The sequence below is a fragment of the Pezoporus flaviventris genome, unplaced genomic scaffold (genome assembly GCF_033815535.1).
Source record: "Pezoporus flaviventris isolate CSIRO_AGI_PZ_B2104156 unplaced genomic scaffold, CSIRO_AGI_Pfla_v1 ptg000008l, whole genome shotgun sequence".
Taxonomy (NCBI): Eukaryota; Metazoa; Chordata; class Aves; order Psittaciformes; family Psittacidae; genus Pezoporus; species Pezoporus flaviventris.
Genome location: NW_026892556.1, coordinates 1,231,714 through 1,253,112, shown reverse-complemented (window position 1 = coordinate 1,253,112; position 21,399 = coordinate 1,231,714). Strand labels below are relative to the sequence as shown.

Here is a 21,399-nt window from a genome sequence, read left to right as displayed (position 1 = left end):
TAGTTTGGGGTTTGTGAAATGCTGGTAAGCACTGCATTGCACACCAGAAATTACTCGCATGGGAGCATATTCCATGCTGTGTTCCAGTGGTAGGAAGCCAGTGGCAGGGTCTGCAGGACCTGGAATCACAGCAGCAAGAGGGGTTGGTGCTGCTGATGCTTATTGTGCCAGACTCCATCTTCCCACCAGGGATGAGCACTGTGGGTTTTGTCCTGGCCCTTGCTGCTGACCTGTTCCCATCCATCTCATCACTCTGGCCAGCTCTTCCAGGGCTGCCCCTGCCCCACCTCCTGTCTGGCACATTAACTCAGCTTTGGCTTCTCATTTTCAGGTATTGATTCTGCTCGCCCCTCCTGGCACTGCGGCGATGCCGCTGTGCTAACGGGGAGAAAAATCCCCCCTGTTGCTGCTGGAAGTGCCAAGAGTGGTCTGGGGCTGGTAGGAAGGATTGCCTGAGGGTCGAGGCAGAGAGGGGTGACATGTGGGGAAGGGTCCTGCACGCAGCCCTGGGACAGTGGTGCATTTCAGCCTGCACAGATGCAGCCTCTGTGGGGCTGTCCTGGGCTGAAGGAAGAGCTCCTTTCCACTTAATTTGTACTTTTCCCTTCTAATTGCAGTTACAGGTTAGAGTTGGGACTGATGCTGCTTGGTTTTGGCTTTGCAGGAGATGCAAAAGTGGCTGCATCTTTGTAGGTCACCAGGTTTTCATCTGAGATAGGCAGCAGTAATAATCACACGCCTCCGTGCCTCAGTTTCCCTTTCCTGCATGAGAGATGAGAAGAATAAAGTCTTTTGGATCTGAGCTCTGCTCCTAGACTCACCACCTTGATGAGAGGAGTGCTGCTAACCTAATTATGCACGATTACTTGCTGAGTGTGCAGACAGAATGAGCTCTTAGGAACCTAAATGATAGTGAAGAAATTAAAGGAGAACTTATTAATCGGGGGAAGGGACGGCCTTTGGTCTGTGTTAAAGGTTAACATTGCAGACACGTTTATAATCATAGCTTTCACCACTGCATGGCTCCTCAGGGGCTCAAGGCAGTCACTGAATTATGTTTTCTTCCCCTTATGTTGTTTGTTGGGTTTTTTTCCCTTTTTGCTAAGAGACTGAAAGGGGGAGAGAAAAAAAACTATTTGTTTGTCTTGTCTAATTTAATTTATGTTATTTATCAAATAGACAGGTTATTTGGGAAACCAGATGGACCCAGGCTAAAATCATCTGTATTTCCAACATGTGAAAAATTATCTCGGAGTGGACACATGAAAAAGAGTGTGCTGTATGTTTTGTGTGCACTTATCACATGAGCTTCTGCACCTCATCTGTCCTGGACCTTTAATCACTCGTCCCAGACCCAAGTGTGTGGGTTAAAGGACAAAAAGACCCTCAGGCATCCTCCAAGTGTGGGGCAGGGAGGGCGTCTTCTGGAGCAGCCGTGTCACAATTATTTATCCTCTCTGGCTTTCACCCTGCTGGTAAGTTGGTGCATCTTTCCTCCAGGAGTGATAAATAGGGTCCTTTTTGGGGCTCATGAAAACATCTTTAGCATGCACTTGGGTTTGGAATGGAGCTGCTGCTGGTTTCAGTATCTGTTTCTTTTCCTTTGGTCCTCTGTAATTAAAGAAGGAAACACAGAAAACAGCAGCAGAACCAGGCAGGAAGGGCTTTAGTCTGCCTGAAATGGAGCAGGTAAGAAGTGCAGAAATACAGCACAAAAACTTCATAAAAAACCAAGATTTGAGTGTTTTCTGCCATACAAAGGGAAAGGTAACAGCAGAGAGGCAAAACAACCCATCCTGCAGGACTGAGGATGCAGAGATGTTGCCTTGTGCGGTGGCAGAGCTGGTGCAGAGGATGCCTGGGCCCCTCTGGCTATTGCTCCTGCTCAGTTACCCTGCCAGGGAAGAGCTTGTAGAATGTTTGTATTGGAAAAGACCTTGAGATCATCCAGTTCCAACCCCCTGCCATGGAGCTTGGGAGCTGCTGGACAGCAGTGAGGGGTCCTGCATGAGCAGGACACCCCAACTCCTGTTTTATCACTGAGAGCTGAGCCTGGAGCAGGCTCCCCTCCCCGGATTGCCCAGCAGCTCCTGCCATGGAAACTAGCTCTGTCTGAGGCTTGCAGCAGGATTGGGTTTATTAGGTGACCTGTAAAGCAAAAGTTCCATTCTCTATTAACTATTAGTCATTAATATTAATTATAACATTGCATATGCTCCATGTGGACAGATGTTCAGTCCTTGGGGATTAGTATTTTCTCTTGTAGCATCCAGAAGCCCAATTTATGGCTAACTCTAGCTATGCTTCTCCAGGCAGTAGAGATCTAAACCAGCTGTAATTAAAGAAAATGACATAAAAGATTGCAGCGAGGGGGTGGGTGAGAAGCAAATCTTGCAGCTTTGCAAGAGATTAATTTCATTTTTAGCTAGTATTTTTCTTTCTGCTCCTCAAGGCTGTTTTCATGCAACACGCTCTGTGCTGCTTCCCTTCCACTGGCTTATTGATTTTCAATAGTTGATGATGCTTGTGCATGTGATGATGGGAGATCAGTACCCGAGAGGTGTGTTCTCTTTGCATGGTAAGATGTGCACCCTTCACACATGTCCTCATGCTCACCCAGCACCCCAAAAGCCACTTGCAGCATCTAAGCTATAACAGCTCCTGAGGTGTTACTGCCACTGACTGCATCCCCTTTTTGCTGGAAAGGGAGAAGAGGAAGGAAAATATTAGATGGGGTCAAGGCAGCTGGCAAAGACCCCCAAACAGCTGCAGGGAGCAAAAGCAGGGCTGGGGGAGCTGGATTTGATGTTCATCAGCCAGCACCAAAGCCACAAACCCTATAGAATTCTGGAGCGGGTGGCATTTGTCCATGACTCTTGTTAAAAGGGGGTGAGTGATGCTGCTGCTGTCTCCAGTTTCAATGGGAACTGGTGATGTCAAACCCCATTGTGGTGCATCATTCCTATTCCTACCCTGCCTCTCCCTTCCTCTTCCATCTCTCCATCTGCAGCAGGCCTAAAAGCAGGGCTGTAGCCTGACTTGCTCTGCTCCCTGTCAGCCCTTTGGCTTCAGTGAGGTCCCAGTGAGGAGGTGTCCATCCAGGGTCACTTTCCTGCTGCAGAGCCTGGCTGGGGCTGCACTAGGATCTGGTTTTGCCACCTTGTCCCCTGCTCCCCAGGCAGGCTCAGCCCCTGAGCCTCTCCCAGGCACAGAGCAGGGGGAGCATTGCTTTGGCACTTGCCCGTGTCCCCCCCGCCCCTTCCCCAAGTCGCAATGAATAAATCATTGTTTTATTAAGGAGAAGCAGCTGCTTTTTTCCTTGCCTTTTTTTCCTGACACTCCATCCATACCCACGCGAGCCCTTTGGCACATGCTCGAACGCCAAAAGCCCCATTGAGGGCCCCTGAAGCATAGCAATTGATACACAGAGATCCCCAAATCCTATTCAGGAGCCGGCTTTTCTGCACGAGCAGCCTCTAAACAGCTAATTCACTGCTCTTTTTGTCGCCGGGGTTAAGTGGTTAAGTGTGTGTGGATCCCATAAAAGGCCTTTACTCCATGAAAAGCTATATTTACATTGTAATCACCAAAGAACTGTTTAGGCAGTCAATAGTGGGGCAGGCATGGTGGGGGCTTGCCGGCGTGCCCCTCACCTCTCCCGCTGATCCTCCTGGAGCAGGACTTTTGTGGGATTATGTCCCTCCTCGCCAGCTGCCAGGAGCTGATGCTCTTTGTCTCTGCAGAGCTGGGGACCGGACCCATGGCGCATCCCCGCCTCAGCATCCTGCATCCCGGTGGCCCAGGCATCCCCAGTGGGGAGAGCACCTCCTGGTCCTGCATGTCCTGGCCATGGCCAGCACAGGGCAGGACCCCAATCCCACATAAAGGAACCCCCTCGTTACTTAACCACCCATCCTTATGAGGCAGGTCCTCCTCAGTACCCCTGTGTGTGAAGTGCGAGCTCAAATTCTATCACTTTAACAAGATTAATTGAGCACAGCAAAGAATGGCAAAAGCTAAATTAATTCACCAAGAGCAAGGCGAGGGCTTCCCTTTCCACCAGGAGCAATTTCCATGTAATCAATTAGATGATGTTCCAACTGATATCCCCATCGGGGAATGTGCCTGCTCTCCCCGCACGGGTGTGAATATTCATAATGGCTACACTGTGAGAGTAAACAGGAGAAATCCCCCTGTGGGGTTTGCTCAGGAGGGAATAGCACTGGAGTGGCCAGTGGGAACGGGATGCAGCACCCCACCAGGCACAGGGATGGGGATCGGGGTGGTAGTGGTGGTGGAGGTGGAGATGGGGATGGCGGTTGGAGTGATGATGAGGATGGAGATAGGGATGGGGATGCTGCTGCCATCAGCCACATGCCAGCAGAGTTCCCTATTGGGGAGCAATTGCAAACCACACCAGTCCCATTGCAAACCGCATGGAGCGAACCAGCTGCAGCCCCTGGGACGCTGCCACCAACCACTGGGTGCTGGAGCAGCAGTGCCAGGAGCTGCAGGGCACGCGTGTGCCGGCTCTGGGTGCTCCCTTCCCTGCTGTGTTAGTCTTGTCTGCGCCTGAGTAAACGGAAATGAAAGTGGTTTTACAGTCATCAATTACACACCGAGACCCGCGCGGTGCCTCCTGTGAGCTGTGTGATGGAACGAGTTTAAAAGTGTTTTACTGCACCCTCCAGCCCTATGGAAATTGTAATTACGAGGCTGAACAGGCCGGTTGAGCAGAAAGGTGATTTTCCCCAGTGGGCAAAACACCCCCGTGGATGGGGCTCTTGCCTCCAGGATGGCCTGAAGGAGCATTCTGGGGCACGGGTGCCTGGTGCGCTGTGTGTCCCTGTGCCATGCACCACGGCCCATTCCAGTGTCACCCTCGGTGCTGGTGCGTTGCTGGATCCCATGTACCGGCATCTGCATCACTGCAGGGTTTTGTTTCCCCTCTGGTTTGGCTCCCGCCTGCATCTTTCAAAGGCTCTGGAGCAGCAGTGACTCCCTTCCTCCCCCGGCCAGCGCACATTGTTCACATTAGAGCCTAAATGAAAGGATATTGTTGGTTCCTGTTCGGAGATATAACCTCAGTAGCGGAGGGAATTTCACCCATGCAGAGAGCATTTGTCAGGCTGTTCCTGCCAGGAAAGCCCTTTGCTGGGGTCCGTCTCGCTGGGATGATGGCTGATGGGAATGGACCCGCTGGGAAGCAGGGGTTTATCTTGGCGTCCCGCTCTAATTGCTGAAAACTCTGCTTTCTGACCTCAAAAATGTGCTACTGCTCCTCATCCAGCACAGGGCACCTCCAGAGCCCGGGATTAGCACGGAAAAGCACCGGCTGCCAGCCGCCCGCTCTGCCATCCCTAAGGAAAAGTGCTCCTGTTCCCAAATGCCCACAGGATTTTGGTTTTCCTTCTTGTTTTCCACCCCTTTGCCCTCTCTCCTAGGGAAATCTAAACACCCTGCCATGGAAAGGAAGGAAAGGGAAAGGAAAGGATCCATCCCTCCCTTGGAGCCGGACCTGCAGGATGCAGAGCCTGGGCACCACTGTCCCACCTGGCTGCAACGTGGGCAGGCACTTCATTGTACCCTCAGAACTCCACGTTTTCAGCCAGCTTTGCTCGGATTGAATTCTCACAGATGTTTGGGCTTGTCCCGGGTGAAGCTTGCTCGAAGTTCTCCACTGGAGCAGTTTCCACATCACAAAGTTCTCTCTGCAATCAAACATTTCATTTCCACCAAGGCAATATAAGTTGATTCCTTCAGGTTAGAATCTGCTACAGTTCTTAATCAAAGCAGGGCAGCTGAAATAAAGCCCTTTATTGAATGTTGTGACAAAGGGATAAATTAAGGCATTTATGGAATGCATCAGATTCGTGTCCAAGACTGAAATTTCAAAATCCTGAAGTTTTCCTGCATTACGAGGTCCAAATGCAGAGCTCTTCTCTTTCAGGACAAGTGTGCAGCAGTTGGGGTGCAGGAGGTTGTGCTGCCGTGACTGTTCCATCCACGGGCATGGTCCCATCACTGCCAAGAGGTCTGTGCTGCAGGATGGGGGCCAGCATGGGACAAGGACAGTGCTGGCATGGATTGTTTGCTGTGTAGGTCCTGTTCCACCAGCCCTTTTGAATTCAATGCACCAGCCCCTTCCAAATTACTTACACCTGCCCTTCCTAAGGGGAGGCTCGTTGCAGTGGCTTCTTTTGCTTGAAATGGTTAGGTTTTGGTGAGGACAACAGCACACCCAAACACACACTGAGCCATAATCCAGAATTCATTGGTGTTTCTGCCTTTAGTATATTATTATTGTATTACTTATTATATTATTATTTGGACTATTTATTATTATAGTAGTGGAAGTGTTGCCCCATCCCTGGCAGTGCTCAAGGCCAGGTTGGACACAGGAGCTTGGAGCAAGCTGCTCTCATGGAAGGTGTCCCTGCCCGTGGCAGGGGTTGGAGCTGGAGGAGCTTTAAGGTCCCTTCAACCCAAACCATTCCATGATTCGGATTTGCCAGCTTGGAGCCCTTGCCCTGGGCTGGGGATGTGGCCCATGGCCGGAGCAATCACAGGGACCCAGAGGCAGGGTCCTGCAGCACAGGGAAGTGACTCCATGGGCAAAGCCACCCCCGAGGCAGTGAGCTCCTGTCCTCCCTCCTTCCTCTCTGATTCCCAAACAATTTCCTAAGGAGACCTTTCTGTCGGGGGTTTATCAGTGATTCACAGGCCAAGAGGAAATGGTGATTTCTTGGGCCCTGCTCTGATGGAAGGGCTGGAGTTAGCATCGATACTCCCCTTCTGTAGCTCAGCGGTGGATGAACCCCAGAGGCAATGCCTGCAGGACAGCAGCTCCCCACTCCTGGCAGAGCACATCCCCCTGAACAAGATAAACCCCTTTTTGGGGAGGTGGGGAAAGCCAAGAGGAAGGAGGCTGCTCCCCGGCACAGGCGGCTCGGTGATGGGGTCAACCCACCCTCGGGTGATGGGGCTCCGTGTCACTACCCCCAATGGCTCATCCCTCCCTCACCTCCCTGCTGGGCTCCCCATTTCTTCCTCCACTTCCTCCTCTTCCTCCCCCTGGTGCATCCCGAGGGCTGATCCTCGGGGGTGCAGGCTCTGACCTCCTGCCCTGTGGGAACAGTCTGCAGGATTCCCTGAAATCCAATCTGGCTGCAGATTCCTGGCATTTTTCACCAAATCCAGTGCATCTGCCACTGCCTTTGATTCAGATTGAAATACCATTTGTTTCACAGGTAGAGCAGGGACCAGCCCAGGTCCTGCGGCCGCAGAACCTGTGGGAAATGCAGATGATGGGATACTGCATGTGAGGGCACCTCACGATCAGATGGGGACAGGGATGAAGGTGGAATAGGGCCAGGCTGGCAGTGATGCTCAGCTCCTGCTTCCCACCTCAAAGCCGGTGACTTTGCCAGCCCATCCCTGGAGAGGAGCAGGAGCACTTGCACAGCCTGGGGATGCTTTCCTTCTCCTCAGCCTACAAAGATGACCAAGATCTATGAAAATAAGAGCACTGCTTTTACATGTAGGGAGGCCAAGAGCACAAACCCTTTAGAGCATCCTCCCCTCTCCATCAGGAGGACCTGCCAGCCCTCCTGACATGAGGTTTTCCAGCCCCAACCCTGCAATGCAATGGTCCCAGTAGCAGTGCCATGGTCCCAGTGGCTCCTGTTCCCACCAGGAGCACCCGCTCACAGCCCGTGATGTGCCACGGCCACGAACCCTGCACCCATCCGTCCTCCATCAGCATCCCCCATGGCCACGTCTTCACCCAGCTGACCCAGTGCTGAGCCCCGCTGCTCCCACCCAGCCACCAGCTCCCTGGGCCGCTCCTTTGTGTCCCCCCCTTCGCCTTTACCCGAATGTGTTCACAATTAGAGGGGAGTCAGCGGCGGGGCAGCGGCGCTGGGGTCAGGACGCTGTTTGCTTTCATTTCTCTGGGAGCTTTTTGGGAGCTTTCCCTCCTCCCTTATTGGACTCAGCTGAGCCGCTGGGGAGGCCGCCTGCGCTGCAGGGCACTTCTGTCTTCTGGCGTTTCCTTTTAGCGCAGGGCTTCACCCTTAACTCTTTGAGCACGGGTGCAGCGAGGACAAACGCGGAGCCCAAGGGGAGGGTGCCAGGGAGCCGATCTGGTGCGGAAGTCCTGGATTGGCTCCGGGGGGTCGGGCTGGACCCCTCTGAGCCCCGAGGTGCGCGGTGCTCATCTCGCCCAGGATCCAGCCCTGGAGCCCCAGGTCCTGCCTCAGTCTGCTCAAATGATTTTTAATTTCCTGGAGGGAGAGCTTTTGATTTATTTCTGGAACAAAGCAGGGGAAGGAAAGGGGAGGGGAAGAGGACTCTGAAATCCATCACTAAGCCCCCTCTACCTCCAAACCTTCCCCCTCCTCCTGCCGGCAAAGGGCTCAGCCCAGCCGTCCCCATGTCCCCGCGTCCCCTCTCTCCTGCACCGTAAATTGGGGTTCCCCACAGCCGTCCCCCCTGGCAGTGTCCATGGGGCAGCTGGCTCGCAGGGAACCGGAGCTGTTTTCATTGTGAGCAGCAAACCCCTCTGGTCTCCATCAAATCCCAGTCTGGGGGTGCTGGCCGGAACCTGAGCTGTACCAGTAAAACCAAAGGCCAGCGAGACAGACCCCTGTGAACGCCGCTCCTGGATCCCTCCCTGACCCTGGCACCAGCCCTGCTCCTGCCATGGCCTGGGGAGGTTCCCACCAGCACCAGTGAAGCCGGAGCCAAGGCAGGTTGGAGCAGGCTCCTGCACATCCACAGGCAGTGGCCCCACCGGCATCCCTGGGGATGAGAGGAGCAAACCCCAGGAGCCAGACTCCTGTTTTGTTTCGCTTGTTGAAGTCCGTGACGAAAAGGGCCCGTGTCAGACCTGCCTCCTCCCAGCCAGCCGGAGAAGGTCCCTGAACGGATGGATCCTTCCTCCTTGCTCTCAGTGAGAGCTGTTTTGCTTTGCTTTGAGACCAGGCCACAAACGGGCACCAAGAAGCAAACGCTCAGCTCAGGGCGAAGCTGAGCCCATTGTTCGCCCAGATTCTTTCCTGCCCATTCACAGACACGTCTGAGCCGGGTTCTGCCTTTCCTGTGTGGCAGGAAGGTTTTGCTTCCCTAGGAGTGCTGCAGCCCAAGTGCCCCAGTTACAGCTCTCGTTCCTGCCCCACCGATTTCTCCTTGATGGAGGTGTTGAAGCCTTTGAGGCTGGAGCAGCCGGGAGCAGGAGAGGCTGCCTAGGGGCCTGCCAGGCAGATGAGAAGTTAAAAGAACCTATTTATCACTTATTAGCATTATTCCACTGCTCTGAACCCTTGCAACATCATGGGGGAACATCAGTTTGTCGTGCTTCAACCCCAGTCCCACCTCCAACAATCCAGAGCTTCAGAGAGGATCTTTGTGCACCCTGAAAGCACCTTCATCCCCTCTCCTCCCGCTCGGGGTGGGTGGGAGATGCTGAGCCCTTGGCTTCGGATGGGGTGGCCTTGGTCTGTGGAGCCCTTGGGATGACGGCGCTGTGCTCCCCTCAGAGCTACCAGGGGATGCTGGTGAAGGCCATATGGGGTGGACCAAGCAGGAGGTGAGATCATCGCTGCTCGAGGCAGCTCTGGGTAACGCAGGGAGTCCGCAGCACCCCGGCTGCCCCCGCCCCGGCTCCCACCGGTCTCACCGCCTTCCGCTGCGTGCCCCCCACCCCAACACACACCCGGGCCACACAAAGCCCCGTTATCCCCTGCAGCGCTCACGGGGCTTCATGTGACCCCCGCGGGAACCCTTTGATGTCGCTGAGCCTTCCCCTTTCCCAGCGTCCGGACACCCCGGCTCTAGGAATAAAGGCCCCACTGAGCACCCAGCGGCCCCCCCTCGTCCTCCCGGGGACCAGCTGAGGGTCACGGGACGGACGGGACGCGGGTACCCAAGGGATGCCAACACCCGGGTGTCCGGGCAGCGACAGGATGCACCCACATCCCCAGAGCATGGGGGGGGGGAGTCGGGGGGCTCCATCCATGGCGCCCTGCAGGACGGAACCTCTGCGGTTCTCCCGTTCCAAGCAGGCAGCAGCGCTGTTTCCCACGGGACGCTGCGGGCGAGCACGGACGCACCCATGCGGTGCCCGCAGCCCCGCTCCCCCCCCACACCCCTCAACGTGGCCAGAGGGGGGCCGCGGGCGCCGTCGGAAGTGCGGCCGTGACGCGTCCCCACGCGGGGCCGCTTCCGCTCCCACCCGCGGCGGCGGCGGCGGCAGCAGCGACCCGAGCCCCGGTGAGTGCTGGGCGGGGCGGATGGAGCCGGGAGCGGGGTCGCGGCTCGGCCGGGTGCGGGTGCAGGGTTCCCCCCCCTCCGCCCCGGGGGTTGAAGCGGTGCCCCCAGCCCTGGGCAGCGCAGGTGATGGTGCCCGTGCCCGTGGGCTCAGCCCCTCCCGGTTCTCGCCATCGTCCCGCCGGTGCCATCCTTGCAAACAGCGATTCCAGGGCTGCGTGCTCCTGGCCTGGGCATCGTGCCCGCCGCAGGGTGTGCCCCAAACCCAGCTGTGGGGCGCAGGGCGGAGCCGATGGGACCGGGTTTGTACCGTGCCCCGGTGCATCTGCACATCCCTTCCGACAGGCTGAGAGCGGGGATGGGTCAGCCTGGAGAAGAGAAGGCTCCTGAAGGGGAGACCTGAGAGCAGCTCCAGTGCCTGAAGGGGCTGCAGGAAACCTGGAGAGGGGCTTGGGACAAGGGATGTAGGGACAGGCCAAGGGGAATGGCTTGAACCTGCCAGAGGGGAGACTGAGATGAGCTCTGAGGCAGAAGCTCTTCCCTGTGAGGGTGCTGAGACGCTGGCACAGGGTGCCCAGAGAAGCTGTGGCTGCCCCATCCCTGGCAGTGTTCAAGGCCAGGTTGGACACAGGGGCTTGGAGCTCAGATGTTGCTGGAGCAGAACGTGCTGGCAATGCCCTCAGGCAGGCACCGAGGGAAGCTGTGCAAGCCTGAGTTTTGGCTGGAGGAGAGATGGGTGCATGGGTCCCTGCCTCAGGCTTTATCATCAGGTGAGAACTCACCTCTGGATGCTGTTGCCTGAGGACACATTGAGAGCAGCAGCCAAACGCCAGGAAGGGATAAGCCCGTGACTTGGGTGCAGCAGCATTAAGAGAGGCAAATAAAGAGAATATTGCTCCTGCTGCAGCCGGTCAGTGCTGGCTGTGCCAGCCCGGGGACCCCCAGGCGTCTTACGGCTCCGCATCTCTCTTGCAGGCAGGACACCAGCGAGATGTTTGCTGTCTGCCCTGCGGCGAATGCCCCGTTCCGGCAGGGCCGGGGGGACCCAGCGCTGGACACGGCCACCCCCGGGGCCGGGCATGGACAGGATTCCAACTCCAACTTCGTGGGAGAGGTGTGTGACAGCAACGAGAACTGGAGCCGGGCAGCGCCGGGCTCCGCGCCCGAGGAGAGCTCCAGGCGGAGCGAAAACACGGCAAATCCATCGGGTAATCTGCTGTTATTAACGCAGAGACAGAGGGCCCGGGACACCCCCCTGAGCCTGGGCGCCGCGCGGCCGCAGCCCCCCGAGCAGGGGGTGCGCAGCCCCCCCGAGGGAGCGGAGGTCGGTGGGGCCGGGGGGCAAAGCGCTGGCAGCGAGGAGGCAGCCGGGGGCTATGGCAAGTGCCCGAGCTCCCCCGTGGAGGACAATGGCTACGGCAGCAGCTCCCTCAGCATCGACAGCCCCGACAGCGCCTGCGGCAGCACTTGGGACCCTCCTACCTCTGTCCCTGTCCCCAGGAGCCCACCGCAGGCAGGGGTGTCCGAGCCGGAGCAGGGGACCCTCTTCCCGGTGCTGGCAGCGGCCGTGCAGCACCTCCAGGACAAGGAGCGCTTCAAGGAGCGGGAGAAGGAGAAGCACCACATCCAGCTGGTGATGTACCGGCGCCTGGCGCTGCTGCGCTGGATCCACGGCCTCCAGCAGAAGGTGGTGGACCAGCAGAACCGGTTGCAGGAGAGTTTCGACACCATCCTGGATAACCGCAAGGAGCTCATCCGCTGCATGCAGCGCGGCCCCGCGTGCCCTGCCGGCGCCGCCGCCGCCAGCCCATGAGGTGCCACTGGTGCCCTCCCGGCTGGTGGCATCTCCATGCTGCATGCCAGTGCGGAGTGCTGCTGGGCACCGGGGCACCCACCTTGTCCTTCCCGTCTCTCTCCAGTGTAGCTGAGCATCCCCAAACGTTCCCTCTGCATGGGAATCCATTTCCTTCTGCTCCGTGTCCTGCTGGTCTGGGGACCGCGCGGCTTGGACCTCAGGACCTTGGGGTTTGCTGAGGCCAGCACGATGAGGCTCATCTTATACATCTCATTTGTGGTCCCTTGTATGAGCCCGGGACGTGTGCTGGGACAGGCCCTGCGGTGAGCCCCGTGCGGTGTCACCTCGAGGGCTTCAGGGCAGCAGAGGTTTTCAGTGTACCTGGGCAGAGAGCTCCGCATGTGCTCGGCCACCAGCACAAGCTCACTTTGTCCCCTCATCACACTCACACCAGCGTGCATGTACAGAAACAGTGGTGTGGTGTGGGCAAGGCGTCCTGAGCTGCTCCTCCGGACTCGCCTGCGTGCACTGGTTAATGAAGCACATGAGAAAGCTTTGCAGATGAGATCTAAACTCCTGCAGAGAGATGGAGAGGGAGAAAAAACCAAACTGGTTCTGAAAAGTGACCTCAGGATGCTGGGTTCAAATCCAGTGTTCTTTTGGTTTGATTCAGTGTTAGGGAGGAGGGAATGTCGAACTGTCCTTACAGGCAGTGTGTAGGTGCACATCTCTGTCGTGGGAGATGCTTTAACACGGTGCATGGTCAGGAAGCTGCTTGCAAACTTGTGCTGTTGGTGTTTATATTAATTTATCATTTGGAAGCAAAGAGAATCCATTTCTAGTCTGCATTTTACCCGGTGAGGACTGCGTACGGAATACAGAGAGCTGGAGACTGCAGTGGAGGTGCTGTGTTTGCTGTGTTTAACTGTTAGTAGGACACGCGTTCTGTTGAAGTTGCTGAAGTGGATGGGGCAGCAGTGCGGTGGTTTCGCTGTATGGAGGGGACCGTGCTGCTGCCTGTAGCCCCTGTGCAAAGCCAGGCACTGATTTTGTTTCTCGCCTGCAAAAGGAGGGCGATGAGGAAGTGCTGAGGTCCCAGGCCTCTTCCTGCCCTCGCAATGGAGCTGAGGGGTGGCTGCATCCTCACCGGGACAGGGTCCCGGCTTCCACCGGCCACGAGATGCTGCTGCACCACAAAGAAACGGCCATGGCCAGGCTGTGACCGGTAGGGCCAGGGCTGCACCGAGCCTTCTGCATCCCACACCAGGGCATGGCCAGGCTCTGGTGCTGCCCGAGCCTGTGGGTACATTGAGATCTGCAGAGCTCTGCTTCCAAAAGGACGTTGTGGTGGCAAGGGGTACCCTGGGCTCAAAGCAACCTGTGCTGGCCACTGCACCCGGTGCTGGGGACCAGAGGGATCCGGCAGCATCGCACCCTCACTGCTTTGCTACCACTGCTTGCTCGTATCCAGTGCCTGCTGCCTGTGTTCTGTTATCCCAAGCATGTGTTCGTGGGCATGTTGCACACCTTAATAAAAGCCTTGGAGGTGAAGGAGCTGAGCCCTGGGTGGATTTGTTCCTTTATGTCCCCTCCCTTTCACTCCACAGGCATGCAGTGGGTCCATGCATGCTCACCACAGGGTGCTGGAGCACACAGAGCATGGGTCATGCACAGTCTTAGCACCCTCCTCCCATCCCTGCACCCCTGGGCACACAGCAGTCCTGGGGTGCAGGATTGGCCCTCTAACCGTGGGAGAGCATGGCTTGAACTGGGGGGGGGACCAGATTCCCCAGGCACCTGAACACCCTGCCCTGTGACCCGCTAATCGGGAGGGCTGGGATGGGACGGGATGGGATGGGATGGGGAGCAGCTGAGGGCAGATGGGGATGGCAGATAAAAACACCTGAGTATTGACCCAAAGGTGACTTTGCCTCAGGCCTTGCAGAGATTAACGAGAGATGAAAAACCCAGAGCTGCAGCAGGCCTTTGAACCTTCCTTCACCTTCCCCCCCCTTTCCTGCTTCTCCTTTAACAGCCTGGGAAGCTGCAGGACTTCAGGGATGCGATAGCCCCTCTTACAACAGGCACAGGGGCTGGGCTGGCAGTTCCTGGAGGGCAGAGGGGGGGTGGTTTCCTGTCCTCACACGTGCCCTGCAGCTGGGGCTGCCTAAGGGTCTGTCCCCAGCCCTCAGTGGCTTCGTGCTCAGCTCCAAGCCCCATTTCCCGCTGCCCGGCGGGTTTAGGGGAGCGCGAGACCTCGCAGCCCCGCGGAGAGGCCAAGGGGGTCTCTGTTGATCTTGGTCGAATGCTTTGCACAAACGATGGTTTCCAAGGTCAATGTTGTGGAAACCCGGATTGTTTGCTCAAGGAACGAAAGAACAACCGTGGGAGCACGTCAAAGGGGCGGCTGTGCCCCGCAAGCAAGAGGCTGCCTCCTCGGGGATGGGGATGCTCCTGCCCCCAGAGCTGCTTTGAGGCGCCCAGTGCTGATGTGCAGAATCAGCCCCGACTGAGGGGGTTTCCGAGCCCGGCTCTGGATCCCAAATGAGATTTGGGAATTCGTTAACAACCCGACCAGCTGCAAGGGGAAAACCAATGGAGACACAAACAGGCAGAGCCTGGGCGAGCCAGGGCCCTGCTCTGCCCCCCCCCCCGGGCACTCACAGTCCAGGGCAGCTCCAGAGCTCAGCTCCCTCCGTGCACCCCGAACCTTTGGGATGGGTGCATTGGACGGGCACCAGCTCAGGGCTGGGGCAGGGGTGTACGTGAGGATGACACCAAGAACGTCTCCATCCTCTGTATTTCCAAACCTCCACAGATAAGGGCTTGGATTCACATCTTGCGGATGGATACCTGGGCTCTCAGGGGAGATGCTCCAGGTCCAAACCTCGCCCGGGCCTGGGGGGCAGACTGAGCACTGCCGCTGGGGTCTGGATGAGGCCACTGTCCCAGCAGAAGTGGGGAGCCGCACTGGGGCTGGGGCTTGCATGTGATTGCTTTGCCTCTGGACCCGGGGGCATGCGAGTTTGAATTTCCATGCACGGCAGACAGGGCCCTTTGTTTTTAAGGTCCCCTCTGAGTTTATTGCTGTTTTGCTGTTAAATCCCGGTAACACTGGGCTGGTTTTACTGCGCAAAGCAAGATTTGGCAAATGCTGCCTTTCTGTGAAAGTTAAAATAATCGCATTTACAGAAAGAAATCAAGTCTTTATGAAGCTTTGGAGGGAAATATTTTACCTTGTAATGGGGATCCGTCCTAACCCTTTCCAGTGTTCTGTGGGCTTTAAAAAAAGGCTTTAAAAATAAAATCGAATGATAACTGATGCCATCAAAGCGCAAAAGAGAATGAATGATCTCAGGCCATTAACATCCAGAGATGGGACACACGTAAAGCATCCCTGGATCTCCTGTTTATTGTGGCTTGGAGACTTCCAGATCCCTGTGTTTGGTTTGCAGGGGGAAAAGGGATTTCCTTTGGTCCTGACTGGCAGGGGGAGCTCGGCCAGGGCTGCTCTGCTCACCCCAAGTGCTGCACCCAGGCTGCACCCAGGCTCTGCACCCCGGGTCCCACCGTCCCTCCCCACTGCTCCCCATGCATGGAGTGAGGCTGCCCGGAGAGATGATCTCAGCCCCTGTAGGATCCGTACGTGCAGCTGCTGCCTGGGAGGTCCGGGAGGGTGGTGGGATGCAGGAGGCTCTGTCTGGCTGCAGCATCCAGGAGCCTTTTCCATGCAGCTCCTTATCTGGCACAGAGCAGCACAGCCTGGTCCAGACAGCTGAGGAGCACGGACATGGGAGGCAACAGGGAACTGGGAATGGGGAATTCACTGTGGGGGTTCATTCATAGACTGGTTTGGGTTGAAGGGACCTCAAAGCTCCTCCAGCTCCAACCCCTGCCACAGGCAGGGACCCCTTCCACTGGAGCAGCTTGCTCCAAGCCCCTGTGTCCAACCTGGCCCTGAGCACTGCCAGGGATGGGGCAGCCACAGCTTCTCTGGGCACCCTGTGCCAGCGCCTCAGCACCCTCACAGGGAAGAGCTTCTGCCTAAGAGCTCATCTCAGTCTCCCCTCGGGCAGGTTCAAGCCATTCCCCTTGGCCTGTCCCTACATCCCTTGTCCCAAGCCCCTCTCCAGCTTTCCTGCAGCCCCTTCAGGCACTGGAGCTGCTCTCAGGTCTCCCCTTCAGGAGCCTTCTCTTCTCCAGGCTGCCCCAGCCCAGCTCTCTCAGCCTGGCTCCAGAGCAGAGCTGCTCCAGCCCTCGCAGCAGCTCCGTGGCCTCCTCTGGACTCTCTCCAGCAGCTCCAGGTCCCTCTTGTGCTGCTGCCCCAGAGCTGGATCGGGGCTGCAGGGGGGTCACCCCAGTGCACAGCAGAGGGGCAGGATCCCCTCCCTTGGTACTTGGCCACATCTCTTACATTTGGGCTGCGCTGCCAGAGCCAGACTGCACCAGGACATGACACACACACCCCCCCCAGCCGGGCAGCCCAGCACAGCCCAGCACAACCCAGCACAGCCCAGCACAGCCCAGCACAGCCCCAGCACAGCCCAGCACAGCCCAGCACAACCCAGCACAGCCCAGTAAAGCCCCAGCACAGCCCAGCACAGCCCAGTACAGCCCCAGTACAGCCCCAGTACAGCCCCAGCACAGCCCCAGCACAGCCCCAGCACAACCCAGCACAGCCCAGCACAGCCCAGTAAAGCCCCAGTACAGCCCCAGCACAGCCCCAGCACAGCCCAGCACAACCCAGCACAACCCAGCACAGCCCAGCACAGCCCAGCACAGCCCAGCACAACCCAGCACAGCCCAGCACAACCCAGCACAACCCAGCACAGCCCAGCACAACCCAGCACAACCCAGCACAACCCAGCACAGCCCAGCACAACCCAGCACAACCCAGCACAGCCCAGCACAGCCCAGCACAACCCAGCACAGCCCAGCACAGCCCAGCACAGCCCAGCACAACCCAGCACAACCCAGCACAGCCCAGCACAGCCCAGCACAACCCAGCACAACCCAGCACAGCCCAGCACAACCCAGCACAACCCAGCACAGCCCAGCACAGCCCAGCACAACCCAGCACAACCCAGCACAGCCCAGCACAACCCAGCACAACCCAGCACAACCCAGCACAACCCAGCACAGCCCAGCACAGCCCAGCACAACCCAGCACAACCCAGCACAGCCCAGCACAACCCAGCACAACCCAGCACAACCCAGCACAACCCAGCACAGCCCAGCACAACCCAGCACAACCCAGCACAACCCCAGCACAACCCAGCACAACCCAGCACAACCCAGCACAACCCAGCACAACCCAGCACAGCCCAGCACAACCCAGCACAGCCCCAGTGCATCCCCAGCACAGCCCAGCACAACCCCAGCACAACCCAGCACAGCCCAGCACAGCCCAGCACAGCCCAGCACAACCCAGCACAACCCAGCACAGCCCAGCACAACCCAGCACAACCCAGCACAGCCCCAGTGCATCCCCAGCACAGCCCCAGCTTGGCCATTGCTGTTTCCCAGAGCCGTTCCTGCTCATCCTTTCCAGCAGCGATGGGATGGGCGAGACCCCAAGTGCTGGGCTCTGCCCCGGTATCTGATGAAAACGCAGTTTGAGCCTGCCTTCTTTAATGATTCCCTTTGAAATGTTGTTGCTTCCGCACATCCCCCTTCGGGGTAGAATATTAAGCAAGAGCAACTCGGCTGGAAATTCAGATTGTTTTGGTGTCTGTTTTCATTTACATTTTAATGATGGGGAAATCTCAGAAATCCGGCCCCTTGCAGCACGGCTCCTCGAAAAGGAAGGGAAATCATCCCCGGCAACCGTCTGCCCTCTGCCCTCTGGGCATGGCACCGCGGGCTGGCCATCGCCAGCAGCTCTCCGGGTGTAAAAGTGCCCCGTGCTCCCTTTTCCTGCCAAGGCAGCAGGATTTCAGTGGGAAGAAACCATCGCTGCCGCTGCAGCGCACGCTGGGTGCTTTGGGTGCTGGTGAAGGGGATGTGGTGCCAAGGGGCGAGCCGATGGGTGCTCTCTGTTCTGTATGGCTGGGTGCTGAGGCCAAGGGTGCTGCTCCAGGAGCTCACTGCCCCCATAGGAGCAGGGGAAGAGGAGTCCATGCTGTGCCCAGGTCTCATCGCCTGCCTTTGGCAGAGGCTGGGGGGATTTTCCCGCAGGGATAACCCCATAACAGCATAGCCCCATCCCAGGAGCCGGCTGTGCTCAGCACCTTGCCAGCAGCCCATGGCTCTTCACGTGCAGTGTGGGGATCCAGGCCTCCCCGACAGAACAGCTGGGAGCAAAGATCACCAGAAGAGAAGCAATAAACTCTCGGTTATTCTCCTGCCATTGAGGCCAATCAAGCTGCACAGAGCGCCTCGAGGCCGGTTGTACATCATTATTCCGTGGCGCGGTCCCCGTATGATGTAGTGGCTGTCTCGCTGGAGGGAATGCCTTCCTGGGCTTTAGCATCAGCACTGGAAGATCTGGAGCCCTGCAAGCATCGGCTTGAATCCCAGAAGCCTCCGTGCTGCGCTTTATTCCTCCAAGGGGATAATAATCCGTGTGCCAGGCAGGCCGCGTGTTTGTGGGCCTCTGAGCGAGGGCTTAAAAACAAAGGTTCTGCTTGGACCCCAAGAAACCCCTCCCGAGCCCCAGACAGGGCTCCCTGCTCTGCTCCGATGGCTGTGTTTGGCTGGGATGGGGGAGATGATGCCCCGGGGGCTGCTGAGCTCGGACGGGACAGGGGTGCTGAGGACAGGCTCTGTCTCAGCTGTGACCCATGGGGCAGGCTCTGAGCTCCCTGCGGAGGAAGGCTCCGGCTGGGCTGGGTGGATGAAGGCTCCCAGGGTACCTGTGTTTAGGTTCAAACCGGGATGCCGGCTCTCAACAAGCCCAGCTTGGCTGCATTCACAGCCTCTCTCCGTGCGTTCCACCCTGGAATCTTCATTTCCCTCTGTCCTGCCTTGAGGTCTCTGCTCTCTGGACACAGCCAGGAGGGAGAAGGCAGCTTCCAGTTCCCAGTCATGGATGGAGGCTACAATTTGCACTGGAGCAAAACCGCAAAGCAACGCGTTTGGGTTGTGGTTTTTTCTGTGTCTGTTGAGAGCTCAGAGAATTTTCCCTTCCAAAAGCCTCCTTCCACCCCTCGGCTCCAGCCCTGCCCCACAAGTGGCACCATCTGTGTTTGTTACGTCTGAGTGATGCTGGTTGGAAGGGGAGCCCGGTGCCACCCAGCCCAGTGCCCAGGGCACTGATAACCCCTTCATCTGCTGAGCTGCGGGAGGTTTCATCCTTCCAGCCGTCCAAAACCTTCCCGGGGATGGGGAGATCCAAACTGACCTCCCTTTGTTTGCTCCATGGGGATGAGGATGCAGAGCACAGGGACCAAAACCCATCAAAACCCGGCGGATGAGGCGGAGGCACGGGGGGGAAATGTGAACTTCTTAAAAATTCATGAAAACCAGCAATACAAAGACGAATTAAGAGGAGCCAGTAGTGCTGGGCTGAGTCTGTTTGGTGTTGATACTGTGCAGAACTAAGCCACACTGGTCTGTCTTGTGGCCAGAGGGTAGGAAAAGGGCTCCCAGTGGAGAGGACCCAGCCCGGCGCTGGCGATGCTGAGCAGGGATTGATAACCCGGTGCAGGGGGGTGGTGCGGCTCTGCCGGATGCTGCTCCAGGCCCAAAAGGCTGCATTTATCCCAGCGATAGCAGCCAAGCCAGCGCTGCGGGCCTTGGGGGTAAAAAAGGCTTAAAAACCCATCCTTCATTCATCAGGCAGCTGAGACGGGGAGGGGGAGGAGGGGAAGGCAAAAGTAATGGAGAATGAATTAAGAGTTGGGGGAAATGGAGGGGGTTGGTGTGGACAAGGGGTTCACCCCTGCCCGGACCCCAAACCCAGAGTGCAGTTGGGGAGATGCCCACCCGAGGTGGGGATCAGGACGTGCCTTTGAAACCCATCTGAGATCTCGCTTCCCAATCCCCAAACAATATCCCCCCCCCCAGCCACGGCACCAGCTCTGTGGATGCTGATGGGCAGGGAGGCAGCGATGGATGCTGAGGTCTGTGGTCCCCTCGCCCAGTGTCACCCTCCTGCGCCCTGGTGATGCTGGGCAGGCACTGGGAATCTTGCAGGCAGGGGAAGGGGGAGGAAGGTTCATCAGTCACCTCCTCAAGCAAATAACCCAACGTGACAGGGGAAGGCTGCTCAGAGGGGATGCACAGCGATGCTGCGCTGAAGGAAAGCACCATGCAGAGACAACGCTGCCTGACAGCGCAGGCTGCGGGCAGGCAGGGACCTGCCGGAGCACAGGGACGGGGCATTGGGGTGAGCAGGGTGGGCTGCGGGGAGGTGATGGGGTCTTGGGGCTCAACATGCTCATTGCAGGGACATGCCGGCCTGCTGGGAAGGGGCTGCACCCCAAAACACCCTGCCTGCAGTGGGGGGGCTCTGCTGCCTGCGGCCGCACCGCTCTTTGGGGCATATTTCTTGCCATGGAAAACTTCTTTGTTTGCACACTGGAAGAAAACCAAGGTTTGAAGCCTTGAACGTTTGCTGGAGCAGTTCTTGTTCCCCGGCCAAGGCCAGCTCCGAGCCCCTCGACTGCAGGGCCAGAAGGGACCATGACAACAATCGTGTCTGACATCTTCCCAAGCGTGGGCCAAGGGAGCTCACTCAGCACCTTCTCCACCAGCCCCACATTGTCTGACAGCAGCATCACTTTTGGGAAAGCATCCGTCATCTCTGCAGCTGCGAATGAGGCCTTGGGCACGGCGATTGACTTCTCACACCCTCCCAGGTCCAAAATGGGGATGACCATGGCGGGTCTAAGAGTAGATGTGGAAATACCCGTCCCTATATCTCCTTATGGCATCAGACACCTAAAGTGCGTTTGGGAACCTGATAGACCCCAGGGAAGACATTCTCTGTGGACATCTCCCCATGGCCATGCTGGCTATCCAGCCAAGGGGCAGAACTGCCATCACCCAGCTCCTCCCCATTGACAAGGGAGTCTCCTGACAGGTTGCTCAGTAGGGTCCAAAGCACCAGGATTGTGCAGTGGAAATAATGCACATTAGGCATGCGTGTAATTACAGATACTTTATCCAGACAGGAGGAGCTCGAACATCACTGGGTATCTTGGGAATCATCTTGCCAGATGCAAAGTGGGAAGTGATGGGGGCCAGGCTCACCAACCCACAGCAGCAGGATGCCAGTCCTGCCCGGGACTGCCCGGTGGGGCAGTGTGACAACAACTGTGCTGAGCCTGCAGCACTGGCTTGGGCATCCCAACTCCTGCCTCCTGAAGGCAGAGCCTTCATCGCCCTCCTCC

The 21,399-nt window shown here is 57.5% G+C and overlaps 2 protein-coding genes across 2 annotated transcripts in view; both read left to right on the top strand.

Moving 5' to 3' along the window:
- Nucleotides 1-21,399, top strand: part of PSMB2 (proteasome 20S subunit beta 2) — a 155,693-nt gene that overhangs the window by 99,492 nt on the left and 34,802 nt on the right. The window lies entirely within an intron of this gene.
- Nucleotides 10,952-12,702, top strand: CUNH1orf216 (chromosome unknown C1orf216 homolog). The gene has a single exon (XM_061449720.1). The coding sequence runs from the start codon at nt 11,261-11,263 to the stop codon at nt 12,080-12,082; it is 822 nt and encodes a 273-aa protein (XP_061305704.1). The 5' UTR covers nt 10,952-11,260; the 3' UTR covers nt 12,083-12,702.

Coding starts and splice junctions, on each gene's coding strand:
- CUNH1orf216 (XM_061449720.1), top strand. CDS start 11,261: ATGTTTGCTGTCTGCCCTGCGGCGAATGCCCCGTTCCGGCAGGGCCGG.